This window comes from Prunus mume, linkage group LG3 (assembly GCF_029339155.1).
Source record: "Prunus mume cultivar Tortuosa linkage group LG3, ASM2933915v1, whole genome shotgun sequence".
Classification (NCBI taxonomy): domain Eukaryota; kingdom Viridiplantae; phylum Streptophyta; class Magnoliopsida; order Rosales; family Rosaceae; genus Prunus; species Prunus mume.
The window spans coordinates 23,811,554-23,834,705 of NC_142700.1; the positions used below are offsets into that span (position 1 = coordinate 23,811,554).

The following is a 23,152-nucleotide window of genomic DNA, read 5'->3' on the forward strand; positions in this document are numbered from 1 at the left end:
CAACTTTCTTAGCAATTAATTTTTTGCTGTCCACAATGAGAGTTCAGTGAGCACAGAGTAGAGAAGGAAATGAAGAAAATGGAGTTCGCAGAATGGAGAAGAAAAAAGGGGCAAAAGACTGTCAATTTGTAAAACAAGTGAGGGTATTATGGGAAAGTTAAAGTTCATTAAAACAACGGTTAAATTTTGTTTGAAGCGACTTTTAAAAGGCTGCGTAGAATCTGACCAAAAACAGCGATCATTGACCGCGATTTTACAAAAGCGGGATTCTGATGTTTACCAAACACCCAACTCATGACAAATTTTTATTAAAGCTGCTTTTTTTAAAAATTAAGCGCTGCCAAACGCCACCTAATTCTCACAAGTAAAACCTACAAGTAGAGACTCTAAACACGCAGAAAACTCAAAAAGAGTTGATATATTTATTACAACTCAAAAAACTGCAACACACAATAAGAAAATAAAAGCTGATTTGACATCACGTTGTCCCCAAGGCAACCAAACAACCAAAAAACTCAATCAAGGCCGCCAAGCATCAAAGTTGAACTAAAAAAAGGGTAAAAGGCTTAACGAGGGGAAGGGTGGGAGGAGGGCCAGTGAAAGCTTGAGGGGATGGGCGGCGGGTGGAAGGGAGGGGAGAGAAAGGGAGGGAAAGGCGGAGAGAAAATGATATTGGAGAGGAGGAGGGGAAGAAAGGAGAAGGGTGGAGAGATGGAGGCCACCGACCCCTAATGGGGACAACAACTGAAACTTTTCTCAGCTTAGGTTTCCTCTCTTAGTTCTTGCTAGTGGATTACTTCCTAACTTGCTATAGTATGTGATAGCTAATAACTCGGTCAACTATTCCTAATTGTTGGATGATTTAAAAACAAATCGAGTGGTGAAGCTACCATACACACTATGATACATTTACCTACAAGTAATGGGAATAAGAAGAAAAAGGAGGATTTTCATTCTCGACTTTTCCTACGTTTAGTTACACATGCGGAATCATTTAATATGAATGTCTCCCACCTTAAAATTATTAATCAAATGTCCAAAAATCATGAATCGGATAAACTAGGCTGTTCTTGTTGATATGATTCTCATCCTTTATTTATCACATTCATTTTCATTTTATTACCACCACATATAGGTAAACATGCCATGAGGATGAATGAATTGAAAATTACATAGAATTCTAAAACGACAAAGTTAGATTTCCATCATTTCAATTTCTAGCAATTAAAGATTTCAGTGTTTGAATTTATGTATGTTGAATTTTGTAAATGACACTATGAAAATTGTGAAATAACGCATATTTTGGGGGAAATTAAATTCGGGAATTTAATGTCCAAATTTTCATGATTACACCGGTCATTTAATAAATTCCGCATTTAAGTAGCCAAACAAGAGAATTGTCAATTTTTCCTCTTAAATTTCCAATTTTTAGATAAATTCCGAGTTATTTTTCATTATTTTTCATCATCCAAACGGAGGGTAAAAGAGAAAATGTTGGGGAAGGGGAGGAAAGCTAAAGCGTTGTGGAGTTGTTTGGAGAAAAGCAAAACAACAGTTGAGATGGGCAGCACACACACATTAGTTTGTGAAACAAAGACCTTAGAGAATCTCCAAAGGTCGACCAAAAAAAGAGAAGAAAAGTCTAAAGATTTGAAAAGTATAAGGCCCCAAAGGGCGCTCAAAGTCAAGAAGAGACTTTCAAGAGAGAGAGATCCACTCCCGCATTTCCAGACTTCCAGGATTGAATTCAAGTGGAGTGAAGTTTTTAAAGCATCCAATCCATGGCGTCCAGCTACAGTCCTCAACGCCTCCTCCCTCTGTTATCTCTCATCCTTCTTCTCTTCGCCTTTTGTTCCATCTCAGAATCAGGCCAGGTCTCCTCGATTCACTCTCCACCTTCTGTTTGGTTCCCGAGAAAAAAAAAATAAAAAACAAAAAGTCTTACAGTCTTTTGATTATTTTGTTATTTCAACGTGTGTCAGTTTTGCGATGCTGGAATTGGATATGGCGAGTCGTGTGGCGTTTCTTCGTCTTCGTCGACCAAGTTGTTGATCAAAGGCGGAACTGTAGTGAATGCTCATGACATGGAGGTCGCTGATGTTTTTGTGGAGGATGGAATCATTGTTGCTGTTAGGCCTAATATTAAGGTGCAATATTTCAATCTCTGTTTTCTTTATTCTGTATTTTTTGTCAAAATTGGATGAATTTCATTGGTATGTTGTAGTTGAGCTTGCTGGTCATTGATTTTCTAAATCTTTAACCACTATTTTCTTTTTCCAAATATTTTTGTTTCTGCAAATGGGGTGGACGTTCTAGTTTTAGTTACTAAAAGTGGCTCGTAACTTCTTAAGTAACAAGCTGATATTGGAGGTCTAGTTATAACTTGTAGATAGGATATTGAGATTGGTAGGTTTGATGTATATGCTTGGGGGCCTTAGGGGCAGTGAAGGATGTGGGTTTTGCATTTTCTGTAGTTTTCCAATCCGTGCGGACCTGTTTCCTACGAGTTTCTTTACTAGTTCTGGACTAGTGGAGCAATGCAATCCTCTGCCCCCATTTCTTTTCCAACTGATAATACAATTTGTAAACGTGATTATAGGATGAGTTTTTAGGGTAAATTCATCTCAATCAGTTTTATGGTGTGGGATTTAGGCACAGTGGATATGGTTATCTCTTTTCTTCCCTTCAGTCTCTTGTTATTTTTGGAGAAATTTGAGGGGGTTTTGTCTGGACGGTAGTTGAAAAGATTATTTAAATTTTGGTGCAAGGTTAGTTCCTCCCTATGTTCTAAGTTCTTTGTCGATGTGCTTTAATATTGGATTGCCAATTGATGTTGTGTTAAAGAGAATATAGAAGTGTATATAAGGGGCAAGGCAGCTCTTATTAAGAGTTTCATCCTGAGGTTTTCCAATCAAATCCATGCAAAAGGAGTGCCTAAGATGTGATTGAGATTTTCTTGTGGATGAAATGTATGCGGTGTTGATTTTGGCATTAGCGAGGATGCTTTGGCAAAAGGATATTTTCAAAAGAATCATTTCATGATGAGGATGAGGCCTGCAGACGTGGTTAGTTATATGGTCTGGTCTATTGTAAAACCTCACTGGTTCCAAAGCTTGCAGATTAGTCCTGATACTTGTGGCAGAGTATCCTGTCTACTAAAGATTTTGAAAAAGTTTTTTTCTTAGAAGAAATTGCCTTTTTCTTTTATGTAAAATAATCATGGATATTTTTGATCTCTTGCATAAACTTAAGATGGTGGTCTAGGAAGCATGGATGTCTATGACCAGGAGATACCTATAGATAAATTCATTTTTATGTAGAATTGACAAGGACAAACTATAATTCATTTTTATGATATTAATTAAGTTTAAGTTGACTTTTAACTTTCGTATATATAATGAGATTTTTTTTATATAAAGCCAATGTCAAAATATATGTATAATAGACAACTTTTATGACCAATCTTTGGTTTGTGCAAATCATTCTCCTGTAAATTAGTGTTCGAGAGAACATTAAAACTGATGATTTTCAAACTATTTTCAGTTACAATATCATAAAATTAGAGAATGGAATACAATACTTCCAAAATCTCATAAATTGTGAAATTATTAGTACAACCCCACTAACTCTAGAATTTGGAGAAAAACTTTGGTTGCTGAAGATCAATCTTATATCCATTTGAATGAAATAGTAATTGCGCTTGCAATATCACAGAAAATGAAGTGCTCTGTATCCAATTTTGGGGGTATATATTTATTGAAATGAAAGTGTAATGGTCTTGATCTAAATTACTCAGAGCGATGTAGAGAATGTTATCTATCTAAATCACTTTTTCATTTGTGCTGAGTTCTTTATCTCCTATTTACTCTTTGTATTATCTTTTATTTCTTTATGCTCTACTTGATTTGATGTCATATTACCGTCTTTTAAAAAAAAATGCCATTGGCAGGTTGGTGATGATGTTACTGTGCTTGATGCCACTGGAAAGTTTGTCATGCCAGGTTAGTTTCATACTACACCTATGTGATAGGTTACTACAGCTTTTAACTATTCGGAGTCGGGGGAGTCTATAATAAGGGACACAATGTGCAAGTCAGGATCACAATACTGTTTTCTGCACAGGCTTCACCTTTTGAGGTCTATCATGTTGTTTCAAGCTTTTCTTGTTATGTATATTGGTATTTGGATTTCTATTCTCCATTATTAAATATCCCCTAATAGTGAAATATGACTGTCATTCTTTAGGGGCACTTTAATTTGTTTAACATTAACAGGAGGCATTGATCCTCATACCCACCTAGACATGGAGTTCATGGGTTCAGGAACCATTGATGATTTCTTCAGTGGTCAGGCTGCAGCGTTAGCTGGTGGAACAACAATGCACATCGACTTTGTTATACCAGTTAATGGAAGTTTATTGTCAGGATTAGAAGCTTATGAAAAAAAGTCTAAGAAGTCCTGCATGGATTATGGTTTCCATATGGCAATTACAAAATGGGATGAAGTTGTTTCAAAAGAAATGGAAATAATGGTCAATGAGAAAGGTTAGTCTATGTATTTCCAGGTTTTATTGAGTGAGCTTAATTGTTGGCCATCCTAAGTTTTATGAAATTTATTTGTATTTATAATTTGTGAACTTAATTCAGGTATAAACTCTTTCAAGTTTTTCATGGCATACAAGGGGTCTTTTATGATCAATGATGAGCTTCTGCTACAAGCATTCAAAAAGTGCAAGTCTCTTGGTGCGTTAGCTATGGTTCATGCGGAAAATGGAGATGCTGTATATGAAGGACAGAGAAGAATGATAGAACTTGGTATTACTGGTCCAGAGGGACATGCTCTTTCAAGGCCCCCAGTGGTAATTATAGAAATAGATTCATGGTGCATACATAACTTGGATAAGATGAAAGCGTGGTTTTTTTTTTAATCCTATTGTGCAAACATAACTTTGATATTAATTAGTAATTATTAAATGCGCATTTGTTATGCTGTAATATTTAATGCCTCTATGCTTTGCCTTGTAGCAATCTTAACATAATAGTTATTAATCTTACAATTCAATAGTACTTTATATTCCATATCTACCTGTTATGAATATTTTATTTTTATTTATCAGTCCCTATTTTTATGGGTAAACTTTCTTCTGCAATCATGACATAGATATGGTAGCAATCCTAATTCTGGGTGAGGCTCTTGTTTCTTTCTTTGAAACTAAGAAGATGTTCTCATTCTTACTATATTGGAAAAACTAATTAAAACTTTCTTTGAGATTGAGGAAAGATGCCCATCCAGTTATGCTGTTTTCATGTTATCAGGTTGAACTTTTGTAAAAGAGTTTGGTTTTGTGGCCCTCACTGTTTAAGAAAGACTACAACAAGTAGGATACATGCTTCTAATCTGATCCCCTTTCCAGCTGAATGCAAAGTATGATTGTCTAAAATTTGGTCCTTTAGTAATGAATATGCAATTATTTAGGCAGATATCTTTTTATGCTGATGTCATATTAATGGAAATTCATTTGTTATATTTGTTCTGTTGTTCTTTAAATGATCTAATAGTTATTTGCAAGTATGTTAATGAGCATATGATCAATGTCTGATTCAACTTAAATAACAATGCAGCTGGAAGGAGAAGCAACTGCTCGAGCAATTAAACTCGCAGGTTTTGTGAACACTCCCCTCTATGTAGTTCACGTGATGAGCATTGATGCTATGGAAGAAATTTCTAAAGCTCGCAAATCAGGTTCTTTGTGTTGAACATTTCTTGCTCTGCTGTTAAATTTATTGGTCAGCAGGACTATGTTTTTTTCTTTTTTCGTTGGGGGACTATCTTGTTATTGATAACTAGAATTTCTTCTATTTCATTTGTTTGTTTATTTAGTTACAATATGTGTAAATAAGCAATAAACTCTCCTTTTTTCTCAGAACTATACATTAATTGCCTAAGTAAATAGCTTCGGTAGTTGGTCTTGGTATACAACAAATTCATTCTCTAACATAACCGTGTCATGTCGGAATCATGTTCAACCACCCTTTCCCAAGGTTCCAAAAATTTTGATTTGTTGAAGTGGCGTCACAAAGAATATGCTGCAAGAGTTTATGATACCCAGCCAGAGTGCATTTTAGCAACTGCAAAGAATTTCTTATCTAATTGTCGATTCATGGTAGCATAGAGAGAACACAATGAACAAACTGTAAAAGAAACTTATAGACAGACTTCCACAAATACGTGTATTAATAAAGATAGATGAAGCTGATTAAGATGGCATATAAACTCTAGACATTTTTCCGGACAGTATCCTGTTTCTTTTTTACCTATCATTTTGGGAAGGGAAAAAAAATGACTCTCTTAAACTGCAGGGCTGAAGGTTATTGGAGAACCAGTAGTTTCTGGGTTAGTGCTGAATGATTCTTGGCTTTGGGATCCTGACTTTATCACTGCCGCTAAGTAGGAGGCTGCACTTTTTGTTAGTCTTCTTTATTGAATTTTTTCAATGTTCTGTCAGTCAAATAGAGCCATGTTAAGCATAGCCGTCTTCTGAAAATTCAGGTATGTCATGAGTCCCCCTATAAGGGCCGCAGGACATGGCAAAGCCCTTCAAGCTGCTCTTTCAATGGGAACTCTGCAGGTGTCTCTCTTATTCAACCTTATTTAAGAATTATACAAGAATTATCTGATTTGGTCCATATTGCTTCTTGGTACTGCAATGATTTATTTCATAGCTTTGAAAGGATGGGGAGAACTAGTAAGGAGTTACTGTAAATGATGAGACAAGTTTATGGTTATCCATTGTATTCAGAACTAGACTTTGATCAAACATGACGGGACATATACTATTCAGCTGCCTAAACTTTTGTTTGTTTTTCATAGCTTTAAAAGGATGGGGACAACTACTAAGGAGTTATTGTAAATGGAGACAAGTTTATGGTTGTCCCTTGACATTGTATTCAGAACCAGATTTTGATCAAACATGATGGGATATATACTATTCAGCTGCCTAAACTTTTGTTTTTTGTGTGCGTGGATAATTTAGCTACCTGAACTTAATGGTGAACATATTTGTTTTAAGAAAGTATAGATTGACCTAGATTTTGCAATGTGCAGCTTGTAGGAACCGATCATTGTACCTTCAACTCAACACAGAAAGCTCTTGGAATTGATGATTTCCAGAAAATTCCAAATGGTGTCAATGGTAGTTACAGAAATGGTCTTTGATTTTGTTCAACAAGATATATGCTCTGTTTTCTATGCCAATTTCAATTTCTAATACTTAACACGGCAACTGGAAATTAGGTATTGAGGAGAGGATGCATCTTGTATGGGATACAATGGTGGTAAGCTGCCATAAAATTCCTGCTCATCCCCTAAATAAGCAGCTTATATTAGAATCAGTGTTTTGGATAATCTTTTATTTTTTTAAATTTCTGTGCATACTTTCAGGAATCTGGTCAAATTTCTGTTACTGACTATGTCCGGGTGACAAGTACTGAATGGTATTCTTGCAGCAAATTGTGTTTACTATAAATTCCCATTATGCTGCCTAAAGTACGTTATAATGATTTCAACGTCCACAAAATTTTCAGTGCTAGGATTTTCAATATATATCCGAGGAAGGGAGCAATTCGTGCCGGTTCTGATGCAGATATAATTATACTCAATCCGAACTCAAGCTTTGAAATAAGTGCCAAGTCCCACCACTCTAGATCTGATACCAATGTCTATGAGGGATGGAGAGGGAAGGTAATATTTGTCACATAAAGGATTTTATTTTTCCATAAGATAGTATGTTATTACTTTACAATTAGGAAGCTACTGCTCCCTCTTTGGGGACACCTTGGTGGCTATGATCTACAGACATGGCTGAGAAAAAAACAAAAATGAGATGAGGTGTCTGAAATGACATATATTATATGTGTGTGTATTATATGCATTCCCAGATAATGGATACTATTAAATGTAATTTGAAACAAATTGTTTGATGTCAAACCCATATGTGATACAACGAATTTGATATTGAACTGATTCTGTATCTAGCAACCTAAATGGCCTTTAAAATTAGAATTGGTCATTTTGGAATTAGTTTTATCTGGGATTGTGGATTTTAATTTAATACTTACTTTTAGTAGCCAAAAAACTATTTTTTAACATAAGTTCTCCTTCGTTAAAAAGATTCATATAGGTAGAATAGAAAAGAACATTATTAAAATTTTGAAGTCCCATAAAGGAATAATGTTGGATCAAAATAAGTAAAACACTTGCTGTAGGAGTTTGATATAGACTAAGTAACACTAAAGTGCAATTATAGCTTTCAAAATCTACATGGTAATCATAATATATTGGAGAACATGATTTATTGAAGAAAATTATCGATTTAGATAATAGTTAATATGTAAAAGTTCAAATCCCGCTTTTATTTATTTATTATTTATGTTTGAATAATGAAATGTATATGTGGATTTTATTAACATATCGAATTAATATTTTTTTTTCTAAAGTTAAATTAAACAATTTACACTAAAAGCTCCGATCCAATTCACTCCTTTCAGATTTACATTACACCTAAGATGCTTGACTTAGTAAGTATAGTTAGGCTGCTCTTAGCCAAAATTTAGACAGCATCATATTCATCAAAATAAGAAGAGAATACAATGTTAATTTCAAGAATTGGCTGGTTAACTTATGCAAAGCAGCGAGTGTTTATTCTGTTTATATTTCTAATTTTCAGTCTATATGAGGCATATAAGAATTATTGGTGGCATTAATACACTTTTATTTTACATTTTAATGCATTATATGATTGGACATGACCATGACATCCTACTTTTCTTTGTGTCTTCTATTTTATTCTATCACTGCAAATAACAACCACTTCAAAAAGATATTGAATATTAAGAACGTTGGTCTTCTCATATGCAACATTTTTTATGTAGCAGGAATAGACACTTCCTAAGGTTTTTCCAATTTGACTAGAATTTTGCTATTTTCTTTTACGAAATTCTATGTTTCCCTTAGCCTAAGGATTTTTCGCTTATTTATGCCCCTTTTTCTCAAAAAAGGATGTTTAGCGTATTTAAATGGTGTTCTGAAGATGGATTTGGTTCTTTTCTGCTACCATTATTCTTGGTATTTTATTGGTGAATCAGCAAGGTTGGTACCATAGTTTTGACCTCGCTTTATTCCTTGAGGAAGTCCAAAAGGGGAGAGCCCATTATCTTCCATATATAATAGCCATCCTCACCCTCTCATCGGAACTCTCTTCGATTCACTCTCTCAAAAGGCTCTCATGCCTCAATGTAAATATAACACTCATTACATAGTGAAAACCGACGTGGATGTAGCACGAATTCGGTGAGCCATGATAAATCTCATGTGTTCTTGGTGTGATTATGTGATTCACAGTTTTTAAGTTCTATTCACAGTATTTTCATGGGAGAATCAACAGGTTCCAAGGAAGATTGTGGATTGTTATATCTTTTTTTATTGTAGTTATATGCTTCCCTGTATCATCCTTCTAATTCTTTGCCCCCGTGTGTGGTATTTTCCCCTCAAACTTCTCTCCAGTTTGTACATACACAACAAAATATACTTGCATTCATGAAGTTTCATTCTTATACGTGTCTGTGTGGATTGAGCTTGTACAAAGCCTGTGTAATACTGTGCATGCATTCATGTTGCATTTTTATGGCATGCCAGACATTAAAAGTTCATATTACATTTTTTCTGGGAAAGGTTGAAGTGACAATGTTCTATTTTCGCAGGGAAAGGTTGAAGTGACCATTTCTGGTGGAAGGGTTGTTTGGTTAAATGATGAGCTGAAGGTTTTTCCTGGTTCTGGCAAGTACGTAGAAATGCGACCTTTCAGTTATCTTTTCAATGGAATTGGCAAGGCAGATGAAAAGTATCTATCTTCTCTTAAAGCCCCTGTAAAGCGTTTTAGAGCCACCACTTAAAAAGCTCAGGTACTTCTTTCCTTTTCGACTAAACTTGAGGTGTAAATGGACATGATGCTCCTGTATATATGGCAAATGGTTTGAATAATAAGATCAAAGTTTCTATTTTTGTTGTACCATGTATGTGAATTCACTTTAAAGTCAATAAATAATATTCTTGTTGCAGTTTGCAGTTGGCAATTTATTTGAATGGATGAGTTTATATTAACCAACTTCACTCGTGTCATAACTTTGTTAATGATATAGGCCGTTGACGATGTGTTACATTTGTTTAATGTAAGTGTTGGATTGCCTTAATTGAAGGCTCGTTTTGTTGGCTTCATTTGAGGCTGGTTTTTTGTAGAGCATAATATTAGGAGAAGTGATTTGTTGGTTTTCTAATATAAACATGTATGCACTCTATTGACCAGGAACACAATACCGTGATCTTCTTATTCTTCTAACTTTTATTTCCAACTTGATTTCATGGCATTGTGCTACTAAGACCCAATGCAGCTGCCCATCACGCCACCTTTCTCAGTCTCTCTTTTCAGCCATCACTTGCCACAACCGTTCTCTCTCCCTCTGATTCAACACTGGTTTCCATTTTCTTTACAGTGCTTTCTTCCTAAAATCACTGGTTCTGAGAGAAGCACGAAATGTGAGCTCACATTTCTCAGCATTGTTTTTTTGAATAGAAACATTTTTATTCAAATTGAAAGGATCAAAACAAGGGCATTTAGATCACAGATCACAGATAAAAAGAAAACACTAGCCGGAGAAACAAACACAAGGCCACTCAACACAGAACTAAACAACCAAACATAAACAACCCCTTAAGATTCTACAGCCAGCAGATTACGCATAATTGAAGGATAGGATATATCCTTAAAAGCAAGGGAAGTTGATGCCCAAAGGGCAGCCCAAAACTTCACTCTATCCCATAACTCTACCACTTCCACTCCCTTATAAACCTCGAAGATTCTCCTATTACGTTCCAGCCATAGGTTCCAAACCACTGCTTGCATCAGACAACCCCAGAGAATTTTAACTTTCTTTCCCCTTCCCAAAGCATCAAATCTGATGGAAAAAAGTTCAAAGCAGCCTTCCAGTATTACCCACACTGTGTTAACTTCCTTCAGTAACGTCTCCCACAACTTTAGAGAGAAAGGGCAGTGAAGAAGTAGATGGTCCACACTCTCCCCTGCCATATTACATAAAACACACCAGTGAGGGCTCAGGTACAAATAGGGGCAGCGTCTATGTAGTGTATCACCTGTATTTAGTTTTCCCAACACCGCTTGCCACACAAAGATCTTAACTTTCGGAGGAGTTTTGGCCTTCCAAATTTGAGTGTACGGAGAGATCTCCCCCTCACCCCTATTCTGAATATGAGAACAGAGAGAATGACATGAGAATAGATCGGAGGGGTCAAGCTTCCATCTTCTCTTATCCAATCTGGAATTGATCAACCTCACACCCTCCAATAAATCCAACAGTCTAGCTGCCTCCTCTATCTCCAGTTCGTTGAGATTCCTCCTGAAACCAAAATCTCAACTGAGAGGGAACCCATCCGAGCCCGTAAAAGAGGAAATATTGTGGTTTTGCTTCCTGGACAGATTGAAAAGTCTTGGAAACACCTCTTTCAAAACTCCGCCCCGACTCCAGTAGTCCTCCCAAAATCTGACCCTAACTCCACACCCTACCATGAAAACACAGCCTTGAAGAAACAAATTATAGCCTCTAGAAATGTCTCTCCAAGGCCTGCGACAAGTTCCCCAAATCGCAGGTTTAGCATCCCACCTATTTGTATCCATTCCACAAATACTTCTGATCACTTTATGCCAAAGAGCGTGAGGTTCGATAGAAAGCCTCCACAGCCATTTGGCCTGTAACGTTGTACTTCTAGCCCTCAACGAACCCACCCCTAACCTTCCACAGAATTTTGCCTTACCCACAACCTCCCAACTCACAGCGTGGTTTTTTTCCCCATCCAAACCTTCCCACAAGAAGTCCCTCATAAGCTTCTCGATTCTATTGGCTACTCCGATGGGAATCCTGTAAAGGGACATGTAGTAAATCGGAATACTACACAACACTGCCTGAATCATTGTGAGTTTTCCCTCTTTGGATAAGCATGCTCTCTTTCATTTTTGTAATCTATTCTCCACCTTTTCCACAACGGGATCCCAGAACTTGATCACCTTTGGGTTCCCGTCTAGGGGAAGACCCAAATCCGACATAGGCCCAGCCCCCACATCGCATCCCCAAGCCTCTGCCAGCTCATTCACCAGCCCGTCGTCAAGATTAATGCCAACTAGGGAACATTTCGATTTGTTAATTCTCATACCCGACACAAAACAAAACAATTCCAGAATCTGTAGGAGATTATTCCAGTATTCTTCTTTATCCTCTAAGAAAAAAATGGTATCATCGGCGAACTGAAGGTGGGAAACCTCCACCCTCTCGTGCCCTGAAAAAAGTCCATGAACCTGATCAGCATCTTGAGCTATCTCCATAATTCTGCTTAACACATCTATCACCAAAGTGAACAGGAAAGGGGAGAGCGGGTCTCCTTGTCTCAGACCTCTTGAGGCTCTAAATTTACCCTTGGTCATCCATTAATCATCACCGAGAAATTAGCCATCTCGAGGCATCCCCGAATCCAGCTTCTCCATCTGTCCCCAAAGCCTTTCCTGATCATAACTTCATCCATGAATCTCCATTCCACGTGGTCGTAGGCTTTCTCAAAGTCAATTTTGAACACCATTCCAGATTTATTTAGCCTTCGACACTCCTCCACCACCTCGTTGGCAATCAAGGCAGCATCCAAAATCTGCCTACCCCTCACAAAAGCACCCTGATAACTAGATATTGTGCTGCCCAAAACTTCCCTCAATCTAGACGCCAAGACTTTCGGCACAATTTTGTACAAACTTGTCACCAGGCTGATAGGTCGAAAATCACTAACTTTGATGGATTCCTTCCTTTTGGGAATGAGGCAAATAAATGTCTCATTTGTGATTGCATTGATTATGCCACAATTGAAGAAGTCCACCATGACTTTCATAAGATCCTCTTTCACAATATCCCAGCAAGACTGAAAAAGAAGCATGCTGGACCTGGAGATTTATCTGACCCACAGTCAAAAACCGCCCTTTTAACCTCCTCCTTTTCAAAGGGTCTTTCCAGCCATTCAGCCTCCTCAACATTAATTGCATTCCAATTCAAGCCTTCCAAGCACCACCCCTCCTCTGTGTTGCTGCTATATAGATTTTTGAAGAAGTTAATGATATCCAGTTCAATTTCCCCCTCGCTGACAACCACACCAGAGCCCTCTACTTCCAACTTCTGAATAAAGTTCCTCTTCTTTCTGCCACTTGCTATACGATGAAAAAACTTAGTGTTGCTGTCCCCATCTCTTGCCCACTGAATTTTCCCCCTTTGTCTCCACTTCACCTCCTCTTTGTGAACTAAATCACTCACCAAAAGGTATAAATCTTCCTTTTCTTTTCTCCCGCCCTGCCCTTCCATCAAATCAAGAGCAGCAATTTTAGCCTCCGCCTATTTTTTTGCAGAGACCAAATCCCCAAATACTTCTTTATTCCAGTCCTTCAATTTATGTTTTAAAGTCCTCAGCCTTCTAGAGAATTTGTAGCCCTCCCACCTGTTAATTTGATCTTCCCCCCACCACTGTTTGAATTTCTTCTTGAATTCCGGATGTTCAAGCCACATATTCTCAAAACGGAAAGGGCCGGGACCCCATTTCACATTAGAAGTGTCCAACTGGATGGGACAGTGATCAGAAATAACTCTTGCCAACGCCGTATGTTTAACTTGGTGGAAAGAATCTTCCCAAGCTTCAGAAAAGAGGAATCTATTAAGTCTTATGCACATTGCGTTTTCTCTAAAATTAGACCATGTAAAGGAAGCATTCAAGAGACTTGGGTCTTGCAGATTTGTGTCGTCGATAAAATCATTGAAATTCTTCATACTACTTGTCATCCTTACCCCGTTAGATTTCTCAGATACAAACCTAACCATGTTAAAATCCCCCCCAATACACCACTTATTACCACACAAGCCGAACAACCCCGCTAATTCCTCCCAAAATCTTCTATCCCTAGGATGACAAGGGCCATAAATACCTGATGGCCACCAATTCACCCCAGAAGCATCCAAAATTCTTATAGAGACAGAGAATTCCCCAATTTCACAGTCCGAAATGGAGATAGTTTGAGAATTCCACATCACCATAATCCCGCCAGACCTACCCCTTGAAGGGGCGTACACCCACTCTTTGAATCTAGACCCCCAAACACCAGCTGCAAGTCTTCTATCAAAAACTTCTTTCTTAGTCTCCTGCAAAATAACAATATCTGGATTTACACGTAACAACTGCTCCTTCACCACCACCCTTTTCCTCTTGCTCCCGAGACCTCTCACATTCCAAGATACATCTTCATTGACTAAACTTAGCCTCCCTCTTAAGCAAATTAGACTGCACATTATCCACTTCTGGTTCGACCCTAGTCAAACTCCGTTTCCCCTTCCTGCTAGATTCACCATTTGATCGGCTAGATCTCGAAAGACACCCAAGTGATAACTGTTTCCTAATGGGAACCATCGTGAGGTTCAACTTGGCCAAAATCCAGGAATGTTTCTCCTCACCCAGCCTCTTTCTTCTGTTGTAACTCACTAATTCTGTTTCTTTAGTCGTCTGCCCCGCCATCCCCCCAACGTCATCCCCTTCAATATCTTGTGAATTCAAAGGCATGACTTCGTCGCCTCTTCCATACCTGGCATCTTATCGTTGCCGTCGTCGTTGCCTCCCCCAAAAATTATATCCTCTAGCCCACCATGACCCTTCAAGACTACCCCTTCAGTCTGCCCGTTCAGAATTCCAGCGACGGACTCGTCGCCGCATTCAATTACATCAATTTTCTCCTCCACCTCAAATGGAAGATCATCCTCCTCTATCCAACTGAAACAATTGATCTACCATCTACAGAGTCGCAAGATTCATCCCCCAGCCTTGCTTCAGCCACAGTAGCAAACTCCCCTCCGTGTCTGGGTCGCACATCCTGAGTGAAGGAGATGCATCGTCTTCTAGATAAGAGTCCTCCTTCCATTTAAAGAACTAAACTTGGATCTAAATCTGATTTCATGTTGAGCAGGTCCAGCCCAACTTCCAATCCCCTGGAAGTTAGGTATTGGGTCCCAAATACCTCCAGGCCCCAGAATTAGATAAGGGATGAATTACAGGATTGGGCTAAGAAATAGTTTCCGAAACAGGCCCAATTTTTGGGCCTGCATTAATAGCCCATGCAAAGGGTTTTTAAACCACCATCGTGGTTGACTTCCTGATGAGATCTTCTGGGAATTGACGAATTTCTGTAGTTGGCACCAGCTGTGGAGCTTGCGACCCTGATAATCTGTCGATCCCACAGATCCCACTTCCGCATTCCAACGTTTTAGCTGCCAAACTACAGTGATCCTTCTCGGTACCTTCGAAGTTCCGCTTCTCGATGTGGTTGCCCCATTCCCCCCCTCACGTGGGGTGCGAGAGTCTCCTTTGAATTGACAAGCCGTATTGAACCGTCACTGTCGTTCGGTTTCTGGCCACCTGCCAATTTAGGCGAAGGGAGTCGGGAGTTGGTTGGCCTAATTGCAGGAGATATAGGTATGATCTTCACAAAATAGCTCTCTAAACCTTCAATGATAATCACAATCTCGGGAAGAAATCCGACGTGATTTTTCCTGGTTTTGATTCTTGCTTCGAACAGATACTTGAAGCTCTCCGTCCTCCGGTCCAATTCAATCAGCCCCCCACATACATTCATTCCCTATACGTTCAAAGAAGTCTTTTCTCCACCAGTACATAGGGATACCGGAGACCCCAAGCCAGCCTGATATGGAAATAGCTCAACATCTTTATCTAACCAGCTTGTTAGGGCCGACTTTATACATTCCAAGATTGATGTAGAACTTGCCTCTCACAGGCCACCACCCAACTCCAGTTTGATTTCCCAACCGTGGTGTTGTTCTCAGTAGCCGTCCTTGCTGGCCCATTCTCACTTTCTACCACCTCCTTGTAAGTTTTGCCCACCTCTCTACCTCTACCACACGATACAGTACAATCAGTTTCAGCCGATGGGATGATCTTGTTCGAGTTGATTCTCCCTGTCAATATGACCTCTAAGTTTTCTTTCATTAAGGCCCATCCAAAGTTGTTTCGACCCTGAGGAACAACCACTGACCTAACTACGCCATGTACGCACTTCATCAGACGCATGTGAAGGCCCTTTCCATTATTAAGCTTTTCCACCCACACTTGATAAGAATCTCCCTTGGATTGTCGGAAAAATCTCTATTCTTTATTTTCCAAAAGTGCCTGCAACTCTCTGACCAGCCAGTTCACACATCGAAGGTCAAGAGAAACATGGAACACACGCGCTCTAATCTTCTCTGTAATCAAGATTGACCCTCCATAGGAGAGGTCATCAACCTTGACTCAGAATTCCTTTGCTTCAATATTAAAAAACCTGGGCACATGTCTTACGCTCACCGCTCCCCCTCCCACTTTCTCTCTCTCTCTCTCATCATACTTCCAAAAGGTAATGTTTCCTATGCAACTTGTGCTGGCTAGGATGTAAAACGATCTCAGAAACATATATTAGTCTCATGTTATGGCACTGCCTACATTTCTTAGCATTGTTTCATAATATGGAGTTTAACCAACAGCCCCATCATTAGCCTACTGCATCTTTCCCATTTTTTTGATCCATCAAGCGAATGCATCTTTAGCTATCATTGGTATTCTTTCATGTCCAAAAGTCTGCTGGATCCGAAAGAGAGTACTTGGGTTCTTCCAATAACTAAACAGTATATCATGACTGAATCTAACTGGGTTTTGTGGTGGTGGAGGAATTGGATTGGAAAAGAGAGGGCCCTGAGCATTTTTGTTGATATGGGTTGTCTAGTTGGGCCTTAATTATATTTGGGCAAAGCCCTTACCATGGAAGTTGAAGCCCTAAAAGAACAAACTTCCAGGAACATAGAGAAGACCTCCTTTGAAGGACCTCAAATCTTCACAATGAGGAATATAAGAGGAAGCAGCCTTAAAAGTTTATCAGAGCTGTAGCAAAGAGAGTTCGAATATCGGATCCTGAATTTGGAATACATTAGATGATGAGCGTACTTTGGATTTTGTTAGGGCCTCGTCAAGTTCAATTGATAATTGCTACTGGAGTCTTTGACGTTATTTAAGTTAGGGGTATTTCTTAAGAAAAGAAGAAGATGAAGTTTTCTTGGTAAACATTGTCTGCCTGCAAAGAAACTGAATTATATTTCTGTTCTTGTTATTGTTTATTCTTTGAATCCGTAACGTATGATTGAGAAAGACTTATTTTCCATGACTACTTGAACCTTGTTACACTGCTGCCACCACATTCGTGTTTACAGCTGTTATTTGGCCTTTGATATCAATTTGTTATTTATTTTTTTATGAGGCCTTGAATCAAATCATGTCTAACGGTGGTGGGAGGTCTTGAAGGAGATGAGAGGAAGAGAGTCAGTTACAAACACTTAAGTAGAGATTTTAGAATTGAACAAAAGGTTTAAATACTTGAGATAGATGACATATTGTACGCAGCAGCAATGAAGATTATGGAGAGTTTGCTTCTGGGCATCCTTGTGGGCTTCAGTTTCTTTAGATTTTTGAGGACTGGTCCTTTTGGGAGGCTGTTGCTAATTAGTTTTGTTTCCGTTGGCTTCGGTTTGTTGATTGTTTAGTTGGCTGAAGTCTTGGGTACATCTTGTCCCCTGTGCTGTACATTCTAATGTACCTTTCGTTTTTTATCGAAAACAAAATGTTATGGCCATTTCACAACTTTTTTTAACTAGGGTTTCTCTTAAGTTACATTGTTGTAATCGTTCCGCAAAGATTTTGGACAATTGAATAAAGGTGCAGCAGTTTTGCTTCTCTCTAGGTTTTTGTGGTGCAACCTAATCTTAGGTGTGTTGCAAGGCCTCTAGGAGTGATTCCTAGAACCCTATTGCTGTGATGCTTGCTAGTGGTTTATATCCTTTTTTTACAATTTTCGCTTCTCGTTTCATAAAATCCATATGGATCTCACTTAACAGTCTTACAGCAATGGGAATACCTAATTTAAACAAAGAGGAGCCTTTCTGCATACTATTCCTCTTTGCTCTTTATCAGTTTTGGGATCAAAGCCTGGTTGAGGTCAATTTTACATAATGAGGAAGGGATTTTAAGGGAAGATTCTGTAAATGAACGAGATGAGATGATGTTCCACATATTGAGCAACTTAGGCACTGAACTCTCAAATTGACAACATGGATACTGAAAGTCTTCAATCCACTGATGATTCAGCAGGCTAAGAACAAATAAGCAGCCAAAGTTCAGGAATTCAAGGTTTGAAGGTTAAAGCTCGAAGTTGAAGTCAAAGCTACATAGAGGTTTCTAAGTCATCACTTATCCTTAGGAAAGGTAAGTAAGACTTAGAGGCTCTTTCATATTCAGTAGTTATTTAGATGCATTATGCATGTCTACATGTTCATTCTTAAATTAATGCATATTTCTAAATGTACATTGGATTGGATTTAAGTCTGGGCTTTATAGTACAAAACCTATTTTTCTGAGTCTTTCCCTTTGTGCATGCACGAAAAAAGAGTTTGTGCATCCATAGCTTTTTGAGTGATTTTTCTTCCATGAACTTCTAGGTTTTTCTGCACACATCTTTGAGTAGTTCATGGTGCATATCATTCAAGTTCAGTAGATTGTTCCATGTGAAATCTACTGAAGCTGTCACATCCATCATCCTTCTAGGTTGTGACATGTGCCTTCTCAATAAGACAAGTCTAGGTGAGTTCACGCTTCAAGGCGATTGACAAACTCATAGAGTTCTGTGCTGGTTTTGGAAGAGATGATAGTTCATGAAGTTTGCGTGGTTGAAGTAGTAGAAAAGGAGCGTAGGGTTTGGGTGCCTCCTCGAGTCTAGTGAGATAAGTAGAAATAGTCTCTTATATATTGCTTTCTAACCAGTGTATTGATTCTTATTGGTCCGGGTCTCGTGGTTTTTCCCGGGAAGATTTTACACATAACAAATCTTGTGTGCAATTTAGGGCTAATTTGGGATTGTTGTCACTTAAAAAAAAAAAAAAAAAAGAAGTTGCTTTTGCTGTACTTTGAAAATAATTAACTGTAAAATAAAGCAGCTTTATGTTTGGTAAATAATTCTTTTAAAGTGCTGTTAGTACAAAAAGTAGTATCAATTCGGTAAATTTTAATGTAAAAATGTTGTAATTGTTAATAATGACTTAAATAGATATGATGTTGAAAGTGGAATGTGCTAATTATGTGGTGGTAGCGGAGGTGGTGAAAGAGATGGAGGTGAAGATGGTGGTGAAAGAGGTGGTGGTGAAGGTTGTGGTGGTGGTGGTGGTGGGGATGGAAGTTGTTGAGGTTGAGGTAGAGGTGGTGGTGGCGGTGGTGGTGGAGATGGTGAAGGTGGTAGTTGTGGTGATGAAGGTGGAGGTGGTGGTTGTGGAGGAGGTGGTTGTGGGGATGGAGGTTGTGGAGGTGGAGGTGGAGGTGGAGGAGGAGGATGAGGAGGTGGTTGTGGTGGTGGTGGTGGTGGAGATGGTGAAGGTGGTAGTTGTGGTGATGAAGATGGAGGTGGTGGTTGTTGTGGTGGTGGTGGCGATTGTGGAGGAGGTGGAGGTGGCGTTAGTGGTGAAGGAGGAGGTGGTGGTGGTAATGGTGGCAGAGGATGATGTGGTGGTGGTGGTGGTGGTGGAGGTGGTAGAGTTGGATGTGGTGGTGGAGGTGGTGTCATTTTTAAAAATGAATGAGGGTATTTTGGGAATTTAAAAAATTTATTATAGGCTTATCTTTGCTTCTTTTGAAAGCAGCTTTTCAAAATAACCTGCTTTTAAAAGTTCTTTGTCAAAAGACCACTGCTTTTAAAATAATCGAGATATTTTATTTTTACCAAACATCTTAAACTTCTGAACTTTAAAGTGAAGTGGATTTTTGCCTAAAAAAAGCAATCTCAAAAGAGACCTTAATTTCAGTTTTTTATTTTAATTTGCACTATACAACTTAGGTCTAAGGGGGTGAGTTCCCGGCCCCTGGCCAACATGCCCAACTCACACCTGCACTATATAAAAATTATTTTTTTTCCGTCAAACGAAAGGTGTCTTGCATTTAACATAAGGGTAAGTTTACATCAGTTGCTAATGTTGGAGAAAGCCAAAACGGTGGCCACCCATGCCAAACACAAGCGCCACCAACTTTTGCTGCAAAATCAGCGACGTCATGAGCTGCCATATTACAACATCGCGGTACATCAGAAAAAGAGACACTGCAGAAATCCTTTACAAGCCCAGTAATGTCATGAAAGATGCCCTCCACCATCACATCTGGAATTGTTTGAGTGCACAGAGCGTCAATCATGATTTGAGTCCTTAAAAGAAGCTTAGGAAATTATCCCGTCATTGTATGATATGGTTTCTATTCTTTCTTATCTATTTTACTTTGTTCACAATGAATGAGTACAAACAAATCCAACAGTATAGGCTAAAATAGAATGTATATTGCTCACTCAAAGATTGATGAACGAGTCTTGTCTATAAGATTACATGTCGATAATAGATTACGAAGGACAGGAATGGATAAATTACTCCCATTCTTAGGAAATCAAGGCCTAATACAGCAATTTATGTAGGTCAGAATCGTCTTTTTCCTCTGCATGAAAAGAAATTTGAATACAATTAGAAAGAAAGCTTATATGGTAGAATTGTGCTTTCATCTTATTTTTCCTTTTGGTTTTGTTTTAAAAGAGCGATTTCTGGAGAAGCATATACATAACATGTGCTTGTTCAGGAATCACTTTCTAGTGCTTTTCCATGAAGCATTTGATCTTGAATAAAAATTTTGGCATTTTTTAATTGAGGCACTTTTTGAAAACGCGTTTATGAGCAGAAATGCTTCCTACAAAAGGACTCCCAAATGGGTTCTTAACCTATGTTACTTAATTAGCAAAAAGATGACAATAACGTTGCAGAAGTAAGGACAGGAAAAGTAATATCTTACCATAACAGAATCGTCTTGTTGATGATGACCATGTTGAGAATGAGCAGCCAAGAATTCCTGTTCATTCCCCAGGCTGTTGCGCTTGAACTCAGTCAAGTCTGTCTTGTTTTGCTTCCTGTTAGCACGAGCTTCGGTGAACACCACGGTGTAGTTTGTAGGATCTGGGCCATTTTGATCCCATCCTCCGAACTGAGGAACAGACCTCCGAACATTTTTCTGCAAAATGCAGAAAACCTAGTGTTCAATATACATCTCGGAACGCTTTGATGTCGAAAACTACATTTCGTTCACATTCACACATTGCCATCCGGAAACGACTGTTGTACATACGCACGTATAGAATAGTAATCCAGTACACAGATAAGTAAGATATTATCATGCTGGGGATGACATCTTGAGCTTGTATTGGTTAGCAATTAACAGACCAAATAAGATATGTTCTAAGGACACGACATACATACGTTGGTGCTGCTTTGTTTTGTCTGCTTACAAGTAAAATATCATACAAACAGGATTGGAAGCACAAAGGAGCTTCGTTCTCGTACTTTGTGGTTTCACTTACTCATATATATTTTTTTTATAGTAGCCTTTTGTTTAATCCCAAGTACAAATGAGAGAAGGGTAACAAGCTTGAATTCATTTTACCATGAAACACCAACCAGTAAAACACAGCTTTGTAAAAACGAAAGAAGAAAAATGAGAACGAACAAGATATAAGAACTAAATCACAATAATGGAATACCAAGTGATGAGAAAATTACTTAGCCAAAACTCTTGAAAGGTTTTTTCACTTTTGAAAGATTTCTTAGCAAAATTTTAAACAAGTTTACATATTAATTTTCCGGGTTTTGCTAGGAGAAGAATGTCCGAATCAAAATCAAATAGAGCTTCGATTTCGATTAGATTGAACAAGAGGAAAATAATTTCCGGGTTTTGAAATAATAAATTCTTGTTCTTCATAAAGTTCAATAATAAAATTGAGAAAATATGAAGAAACAGAATCTCATTAATCTGCGTAGGCAAATAAAAACAGGAAAGATAATTCTTTTTTATTTTAAACTAAAATTTAAAATAAAAAATAAAAAATAAAAAGCAATCAGAACAAAGCGTAATTTAAAGAAGAATGCATGAACATTGAACGAGAGGAAAATAATCTCTCTCTTCAACATGGAGGAAAACAATTCATGCATCAAGAACATCGAAACGAAGAGGATTAATATCAAATATCTATTCAAAACTTGAAGTTCTTGGGCCTTACCTCCTCCCTGTGACCCATGAAATCCTGGAAGGAGAGGTTGAGACGAATGCAGCTAAAAAAAATGCTTGGTAATAATTTTCAGAATTTCTTAAATTATATATGTCTCTAACTGGAAGAAGTTCAAAATTATTTTAAGAGGTGGCGAAACATGATTGGATGATAGTAAGGACAGCCTGTTAATCTAGCCATTTACCGTCCTTGTGTAAGGTGGTATAACTGAATGAAGCCATTTTCAGTTAGAAACTTATGGTAAAGTAGCATGAAAGACAGAAGGAGAGAGAGATGTTAAGCCACAAAACGTGGCAACCAAGAGAGTGCACTGGTTTTGTTAGAAATCCAGTAAACTGAAACGGATAGTAACGATAAACAGAAACAGGCCATGAATGTCAAGTTGTTAAGAGTGTATAGTGTTGGTTGATTTTAATATTAATTGCATTATTATTATTATTATTATTTTAGTGAGAAATTATGGTGTGTCGACACTTTTCATTTCTTATAATTTGTACCCGTTCATTCTTTTGGTTTTTCCAATCCTATTAATTTAGCGGTGGTCCTAGAAGCCTATAAATAGCACCACATTTTTTTATTAATTTTTTTTTTTTTGGAATAAGCGATAGTTTTTTTTATTAATAAACAAACGAAAGTACAAAGTAACGATGTGCCAAATATGGGTAAATCTTCTTCAGTGACCAAAACACAACATGTTGAATTGATCTAAAGATGACTAAATCTCCAATTAAGCAACTAGGAGCACATGTACCCAAACCTGCAGCACAGATATGTTGCGCAACGTTACAAACGACAAATTCGTATTGAAAACCAAAGCTAAATAGAAATAAAATAACC

At 38.0% G+C, this 23,152-nt stretch overlaps 2 protein-coding genes and 1 long non-coding RNA gene across 3 annotated transcripts; 1 reads left to right on the plus strand and 2 right to left on the minus strand.

The window, feature by feature from the left end:
• Positions 1 to 1,569: 1,569 nt before the first annotated feature.
• LOC103326805 (dihydropyrimidinase-like) lies at positions 1,570 to 10,115 on the plus strand. The gene is made up of 13 exons (XM_008229049.3): positions 1,570 to 1,874; positions 1,983 to 2,147; positions 3,950 to 4,001; positions 4,275 to 4,544; positions 4,647 to 4,858; positions 5,622 to 5,742; positions 6,360 to 6,447; positions 6,550 to 6,628; positions 7,105 to 7,192; positions 7,294 to 7,334; positions 7,441 to 7,493; positions 7,584 to 7,740; positions 9,759 to 10,115. The coding sequence occupies exons 1-13, from the start codon at positions 1,782 to 1,784 to the stop codon at positions 9,948 to 9,950; spliced, it is 1,611 nt and encodes a 536-aa protein (XP_008227271.2). The 5' UTR covers positions 1,570 to 1,781; the 3' UTR covers positions 9,951 to 10,115.
• A 2,073-nt stretch (positions 10,116 to 12,188) lies between these two features.
• Positions 12,189 to 14,576, minus strand: LOC148919164 (uncharacterized). The gene has a single exon (XM_089048216.1). It carries the CDS (start codon positions 14,436 to 14,438, stop codon positions 13,494 to 13,496), a length of 945 nt encoding a protein of 314 aa, XP_088904342.1. The 5' UTR covers positions 14,439 to 14,576; the 3' UTR covers positions 12,189 to 13,493.
• Positions 14,577 to 20,528: 5,952 nt separating this feature from the next.
• On the minus strand, positions 20,529 to 22,353 carry LOC148919165 (uncharacterized). The gene is made up of 3 exons (XR_016125475.1): positions 22,307 to 22,353; positions 21,049 to 21,264; positions 20,529 to 20,700 (listed from the first exon to the last, which is right to left on the minus strand). It is a non-coding gene; the product is annotated as an uncharacterized LOC148919165 (long non-coding RNA).
• Between the last annotated feature and the right edge of the window lie 799 nt (positions 22,354 to 23,152).